This window comes from Sphaeramia orbicularis, chromosome 12 (assembly GCF_902148855.1).
Source record: "Sphaeramia orbicularis chromosome 12, fSphaOr1.1, whole genome shotgun sequence".
Lineage (NCBI taxonomy): Eukaryota > Metazoa > Chordata > Actinopteri > Kurtiformes > Apogonidae > Sphaeramia > Sphaeramia orbicularis.
In genome coordinates this window covers 31630941-31638498 of record NC_043968.1, presented here as the reverse complement: position 1 = coordinate 31638498, position 7558 = coordinate 31630941, and the positions used below count along the sequence as shown (strand labels likewise).

At 38.5% G+C, this 7558-nt stretch overlaps 1 protein-coding gene across 3 annotated transcripts; it reads left to right on the top strand.

Annotated features, from left to right (window-relative positions):
- Positions 1-229: 229 nt before the first annotated feature.
- On the top strand, positions 230-7222 carry pus7l (pseudouridine synthase 7 like). Of its 3 annotated transcripts, none has more exons than XM_030151046.1 (10): positions 230-399; positions 532-1355; positions 3339-3498; positions 3602-3815; positions 3958-4056; positions 4207-4288; positions 4786-4951; positions 5056-5176; positions 5851-5904; positions 5997-7222. In XM_030151046.1, exons 2-10 carry the CDS (start codon positions 563-565, stop codon positions 6363-6365), a joined length of 2058 nt encoding a protein of 685 aa, XP_030006906.1. In that variant the 5' UTR covers positions 230-399; positions 532-562; the 3' UTR covers positions 6366-7222. The 3 variants fall into 3 exon arrangements, with proteins under 3 accessions (XP_030006906.1, XP_030006905.1, XP_030006904.1); XM_030151045.1 differs by having other exon boundaries at positions 230-424; XM_030151044.1 differs by having other exon boundaries at positions 230-1355.
- The last annotated feature ends 336 nt before the right edge of the window (positions 7223-7558 follow it).

The following is a 7558-nucleotide window of genomic DNA, read 5'->3' as shown; positions in this document are numbered from 1 at the left end:
ATTTATTATTAATATTTTTACTCAAAAAAGGATCTAAGTTTCCTATGTATAATTCTGATTGAAAGATTTGAGGGGTAATGGCTGTTGAAGGTCTGATAGTAGATGAAAGCAAAGTTTTTAAACCTGAAGGGATAGGGACCAGTTTCATTAAAAAAAAAAAAAAAAAAAAATGTTCGGTCCCTTTAAGAAGTCACAGAGATAGGTCACGTGACGCGGAAGTAGACTGAACCGTTAACAGCGTGGTGGTGTTTACTGCAGAAAATCTTCGTTTAAACGCTTATTTGGTGCTAAAAGTAGAGACATTTTTACCACTCCCTACCAGCATACACATACGGAACTTGTAAGACTGAAATTTAATTTACTGCACTTGAATAACTATGTCCCTTGGCAGTCTTAAAGGTACTTAATGTGGCCAAAACTGATGGTAATGTAGATAAACATGTCTTTTTGCACCTATTAACTATACTCAAGCCAAAATAAATAACTTGTCATATTGATAAGCCTTTTATTTTTTATGATTTTGTCCAACAGAATTCAGTGTAAACTCTGCTGTCAGCCTGAAATGATCATGAAGCAGGACCGTGATGCTGTTGATATCCCAGCATACTTCATTTCAACTCATGAAGGTTTTGTTGGAAGCGTGAAAAACTTTGCCAAAGACTTTGTTGTGACCGAGATTGACATTAGAGGACATCAAGTGAACACACCAGGATCCGCTGAGGCTGACACATCAGACTGTGCCTTCACAGACAACACCAATAAAACCAGTAAGCAGGATGATGGTGTCCCCATCCTGCAGGACACAAATGTCTCAGCTGGTTGTAGAATGGATGTCCCCATATCTGGTCCAGGGAGTCTGGATTTATGTGTGATCTTAGGTCAGGCCATCAGTGAGGAGCTAGAGCAGTTTGTGTTGACCCTGAAAGCTGAAAGTCTGTCCAGGCAGGAGTTTTCCCTGGGATGTTTTGCTGACAAACACCAGAGAGGGAATGTTCACCGGGCTGTCAGACTCCGCTTCCCCTTCCTCATGACTATCACCAACCAGACTGAGATCAAGGTGAGGGAAGATCCAGACTACAGAGAGCTCTCCCAGCTGGTCACAGAGGATGAAGCAGAGGACTTTTTCAGGTTCATAGATGCCAAAGTGCAAGGGTTGTCATACACATTTCTACCTGATGAGAATAAGGAACACAGGACTGCTGTCCATCACTTCCTGAGCAGAAGGTTTGGCAAACTGGTGGAGACCAAGAGCTTCAGTGACCAGGGGAGGACGTCCATCTCCGTTAGGCTGAGAGAGAGAGGCAGACCAAAGAAGAGGACTGCAGAGGACCGCAAAGAGGAAGACATTTACACAGGTATGGAGATCTCTTTCTTTTGAAAAAAAAAAAAAAAGCAAATACTTTGTCATATTTATGCAAAACAAAATGTGAAACTGTCTTTGTTTTTAACTGTTTCCACGTTATATCCACTTATTCAAAATGTATTATGCAGGTTATCTGTTGAATAATTTTACTCCACAAAACTTCAAAGGATTATCCAGATAAATGCATACAAAATGGCTCAAGCATATTTTCTGTACAGTTCTGTTGGTCTTTTTTCTTCATGTCCTGACATTATACTGATGTTATAAAACGCTGTCGTGTGAATTTTGACTTTGACAAATGATGGGGAATCAGATAAACTAGTGATCACACAGGAATGTCAGGATGTCTACAATGACAGTACTGTTATTCCCCACACAGCGGTGTATGTTCGTTTCTGCCTAAGGGCTTTTTCCTGTATATACATTTCTCATTTTGTATGTTTTCCTTTGTGCTATGTGGTGCTGTCAAGCAGTCTTATGTTTTCCTTTTCTTCTCTAAATTGCAATGATATGGTCTGTCACCGAGTTGAAGTACAAACAGTAAAGACATAAATGTGAATCTTTCCAGTCTCTTGATGAATAAATCTCCCACAAACAGTAATTCAGATTCAAAAAACTTCATTGATCCCAGAGGGTAAATCATTTGCAGCATTTCTCAGAGCAGTTCTCACACAAACACATACAGTGTGTCAGTCCATTATAGTTCACAAGTAGAACTCATTAAGTTGACCCAACTGACAGTACAAAACAATATATTATGATACAAATAATGTCAGAATAGCCTACACCACCAACAGAATTTAGCAATTTATTAGCAGAGGGCATAAAAGAATTGGAAAAGCGATTAGTTTTCCATGCTGGTGCGTAAAAACGATGCCCTGACGGCATCATGACAAACTCAGGAGTCAGAGGCTGGTGGGGCTGACCCACAATGCTTTTCGCTTTCTTCAGTACCTCCTCCTCCCAGAAAGAGTGTAGGTCTCTCTGTTTGACACCTGTGATTTTAGAGCAGGTTTTAACAGTGCTCTGCAGTTTGTTTTTGTCCTTCAAAGACAGGCTATGAAACCAGCAGATGAAAGAAAAAGTTAGAATAAAAGAACAATAAAAGTTGTTGAGGATCATTTTGTTTACATTAAAAGAGTTGAATTTTCTCAACAGGTAGGTTCTTTGCTGCTCTTGTTTAACAATGGTCTCTGTATTCAGGTCAAATCTCAGTTTATTGTCAATCAAAATGCCAAGATATTTGTAACTCGATAATTTCCACATCATCATCATGAATGACACTAACAGCATGTCTAAAATCACTTGCTATATCTTTGGTTTTTGAAACATTTAAATCAAGATAATTGCCCTCACACCATTGATCAAATTAAATAAATTAGTAATGTAACTTTGTTGAAACTATTGTAAACCATTTGCATATGTATAGTTTACATCAGAGAGTACACTTAACAATACGGTCGAACATATAGATGTTGATTGTTGGTAAAATATGACACAAATACTTGTCATTATGATGGGAAAAACATTTTACTTAGTATAAAAATTTACTTTCAAGACATGAGCCAAGGAGTTTGTGCTAATGATCAACTTTTGCAGATTATTTATTGTGTGGCTCTATTTAGTTTTGAGTAACACACAGACTGTTCTAATGTGAAAGCTTCAATGATTCAGTGTGACTGGAAGACTAATATTTGAGCACCTGCAAAGTGTAGGAAAGAAAAGTACTTTATATAGTATACTTTAATATACGAGTACTTTGAGTACTTAGAAAAGCACTATATAAAACTGATGTATTATTATTATTATTTATTATTATTGTTATTATTATTATTATTATTATTATTATTATTATTATTATTATTATTATTATTATTACTTTACATGTATAACTACAAATAGTTTTGTCACAATTTTTTATTCAAGATGGACTACAAAATTAGTTAAGTCTGTCTTGTATGTTTCGCCCATTCAGCTTTTACTTTGTGTAAGGAGAACCTGGAGACTCTGGAAGCTATCAGCTACATGTCAGCAGCTCTGGGAGTCCTACCCTCTGACTTTACCTACGCTGGTATCAAGGATAAGAGAGCCATCACCTACCAATCCATGGTGGTCAAGAAGGTCTCTGCTCAAAGGTAGTGCTGTCTATTTCCTATGGATTTGGCTTGGTGGGCATTCTTCAATGATGATGTCAATATAATATGAGTTTGAAGCAGTTGTTTCACTACTTTTCATTAGGTTGAAGGAGAAGGCAGCGGAGTTTGAAAAGAGAGGGATACGTCTTTCTGAGATTCGATCTGTTCGTGAGCCTTTGAAGCTCGGACGGCTGCAGGGGAATCACTTTGACTTGGTGGTTCGTGACCTGAAACCACATGAGGCCAGTGAGGTGCATTCCTTTGGTGCAGATGCTCACCTGGCAGCACTTGTAAAGGAGGGAGTAGAAAATGTGAAGGTATTATTAGCTGAATTTAGTTTCAGCATTGTCTCTGCTCATTTTTTTTTTTTTTTTTTCAACAATAGTTAATGTTGTTTCAGACTAGCTTAAAGACCAGTGTAACCACTGCTACATTTAGCTTGTTTTCTTTTCTTGTTAGGTCAGAGGTTTTGTGAACTACTATGGACCACAGAGATTTGGCAGCAGTCAGAGTGTTCAGTCTGACCAAATAGGGCTGGCTCTACTCAAAGAAGACATGGTGAGTATCACGAAATTTTGATCCACAATTTTGTGAAATAAAAGTGATCAGTTTTTGGGCATTATACAAAGTGAGAAATATCTCTAGAAAAACAGCAGTGAAATCAAACAGGATGAGATGGTAAAATCCTCTGTGGCTGCTGTGTTTCAGGTGAGTGCTGTGCGTCTCTTCTTCACTCCAGAGGAGGGCAATGATCCTCAGAACCAAGCCAAGAGACATTTCCTTCAAACAGGTGAATGTCGGGTCAACAATTTTATTTAATTTTTTTAAACAATTAGAACAAATGTTGTTAGTGCTTTTTAAAATGACACAGAACATTGTCTCCGTGCTGATGTTATTACCAGCTGAATCTAGAGTCTGAGTACTCCTTTTAACATGGTCAGTAGAAGAAGGTGGAATCACAGTACAGTGTTTCTGCAATGCATGATACATGACTGTTATTTGATGTATTTTGATTTATATATTGGTAGCAGAATTTCACAACGGAGGCAACATGATTTACGAAAAATGCATAGTCTCAGTTTAATGCCTCTTTAACACACACAGACTGCAACTCCCATGAAACACTAAACACACACAACACTTTGGCACCTGTAAATCAATAATATATTGCAAGAGCATGTAATACGATATATTCCTGTATCAATATTTTGTCCCACCCCTAATAAGTAAGTGCTAAACAGCTCTTAATGTCAGTCTTCTATTCTTTCTCATCTTCCACTTCTTCAGATAATGCCAAGGAGGCTTTGTTGTCAATGCCTTTGTCCAAGGCCAGAGAGAGGCTGATGCTTCGAGCCCTGAACCGCTATGGTACTGGTCCAGAAGGCTGTACCCAAGCTTGGCTAAGTCTGCCCCACAGCATGAGAGTCTTCTATCCACATGCATATTGCAGCAGGTACAACTTTGCTTTTTAAAATGTCTGACAGAATCATACAGACTTCTTCAGGTGAGTCAGTGAACATTGCTGATTTGACTGATACATCTGTTTGTGTTTGTTAGAGTGTGGAATGAGGCGGTGGCACACAGGTTGACTATTCTGGGTCACAGTGCCAAACAAGGGGATCTGGTGCAGGAAGCGAAAAACAGGGCAGAGAACACTGGGGAATCTAGTTCTCCGCAGGTAATATTGCAAAAGAACTAGATACAAATGCAGGCATACTCTTGATCAGTTTTAGTTTAATCTCATGCACCATTTTTAACCATAATGTGTTGATCATGCAATAGCCTCTGTTTAAACACTGTAATCACTGTGGTTTTCAAGTGTTCACCTCCTATCATTTTCTGCATGATGGTTCCTACCCTTTGTAAGTAGAACTTCCATAACACACAAAAGGACAGCGATACATGGCTCAGATTTATTCCTTTATATTTCTACATGTTAAAACAGTGATTCAATTTTTTTTTTTTTTCTTGAAGCCCCCTCACCAATATGTAAGAAAACTCTCAAAAGTTGAAATCGGTTGTAGTTTTCCCTCTTTTTTTTCTTTGGTTTGTCTTTGTTAGTATAACTGACACCCAGTTTTAGGCACTGAGAGATCACTGAATGAAGACCAAAAGACATTTTATTTAATGTTCTTATCCACAGTGACTCAAAGAATACATAAACAAGAATCAGGAATCCAGCTCAAGGACATTCCAGTCATGAAAGGGTTATTCAGGGAAATAATTCAGGGATTGTACTCCTGACCTCTCAGCTGTCGGGCAGACTTTTTATTTATTAGGACATATTGTTTCCTTTTGTGAACTCCCTGTCGATGTTGCTGACCTTTGTTGTGTTTTTTCTTTTTTTTCCAGATCCATGTGGTGACAGAGCAAGAGGAGCAAGCAGGAGTGTACACACTTGGACAAGTACGTGCTTCACGGGAGTTATTTTTCTATTATTGCTACTCATTCTGTTTCTATTACAGCCACTGGGTGTAATACTGGGTGTAATTTTTCAGGTGCTGCTTCCCATGCCAGGAAACACTGTGAAGTATCCAGAAAATGCCATGGGGACTTGGTACCAGGAGAGACTGGCCAGAGATGGGCTGGAGAACTGCCGTTTCAGAGTTAGTGGCCTAAAAATGAATCTACCAGGCTGCTACCGCCCTCTGCTGGCTTTTCCTCGCAATCTCAGATACTGTCTGCAGAGGCTTGCCAGAGAGGTGACAGTAGACGACAGTGGAGAGAGGACTGAACAAACAAACGGTGCAGCAGCAGGAGAGCAGGTGTCAGACACAGACTCACTCGCTCTCATTGTAAACTTTGACCTGGACTCTTCCTGCTATGCCACCGTGTGCCTCAGAGAAATCATGAAGTTTGACCCTTGAAGGTCACATTGCCGTAATCGTACACCAAAGATGTGCCAAGAAGACGGAAAAAAACATTTTCAAGGTTTGATGTGTGGAGGCATTGGTTGTAGGGATGGATGATGTGGTCAGGGAAAAAAAATCATATTGGTCAAATGAGTAAAAGTTAAAGAAACCAGATGGTTATTGGTGGTTTTCAACATTATTATGGTCAGATTTTCCAAAATACAGTGGAGGAACATTTGAAGCAACATTATGAATAAAATGACCTAAAATATCAAAACACTGAAACTTCTTGTACTTTATTTGACAATGAAAAACAAAACAAACCTGAAAGACAAAATAATTATAGTACTTATATGATGATTATCTGAAATGATCTCCAAGTAGAACTGTTATGGTCTAGTCAGCGTGTTTTATCATCTAAGTATACACTAGGTGTACAAGGAGAATAGGTTTTCTTTTCCTACTCTGAAAAAAGCTTTATTTTGTTTACTGCAAACAGTGATTTTATATATAACAAAGAAAGCGGCTTTTGGAACCATTATCAAATTTGAGATGTATTGAACAGAAGAGTGGTTTTGCATGAAGCAGCATGAAATAACACTGTGAGAAGGTGGGACTTTTTTGAAGGCCTGCAAACAGTTATTTTGTCTTCGAGCCACTAAAACACGTGATAAACTGAGTAACATAAAGTGCTGCACAATTTTAATCCCCCTCAGCCAAATATAGTGTAGGATTCTGTTGAAAGTTAATGCCCTGTAATTTAGATTACATTGTCTTTGTGTATAACTTATTACATACATATTTATATTTGAAAGTACTCAGATATCATAAATGCACATGGCCATTTTACCTTGAAAAAACAGGTCAAGCTCACCTATTTTCAATATTCTTCTGTTCCATGCCAAGATGCATCCACAGTATAAATTTGGTGCAGGTATCTCAATGCATTCTTCAGATCAAGCGATTATGTCGTTGAATGGACAGACGACAAAACGATAACAACACCCCTTCACCCAGAAGTTGGCTGAGGGGTAAAAACTACTTTCTGCTTCTAACAAGTACCAAATTTTCAAACACAACACCGTGTACTTTGTAGTCATCAACACTAGGTGGAGACATCAGAGAATGATTGGGAGGAACTTGAGAGCGGTACTGCTCCAAGTGGCATATTCACAGATAGAGTTAAACACTTTGTGAAAGTCTTTCAT

What these genes read in the sequence shown, in the direction of transcription:
- pus7l (XM_030151044.1), top strand. Translation starts at nt 515, where the DNA reads ATGATTTTGTCCAACAGAATTCAGTGTAAACTCTGCTGTCAGCCTGAA. An exon ending in GGGAATCTAGTTCTCCGCAG is followed by an intron (nt 5,177 to 5,850) that starts GTAATATTGCAA and finishes TTTTTTTTCCAG; the next exon opens with ATCCATGTGGTGACAGAGCA. An exon ending in GAGTGTACACACTTGGACAA is followed by an intron (nt 5,905 to 5,996) that starts GTACGTGCTTCA and finishes GTAATTTTTCAG; the next exon opens with GTGCTGCTTCCCATGCCAGG.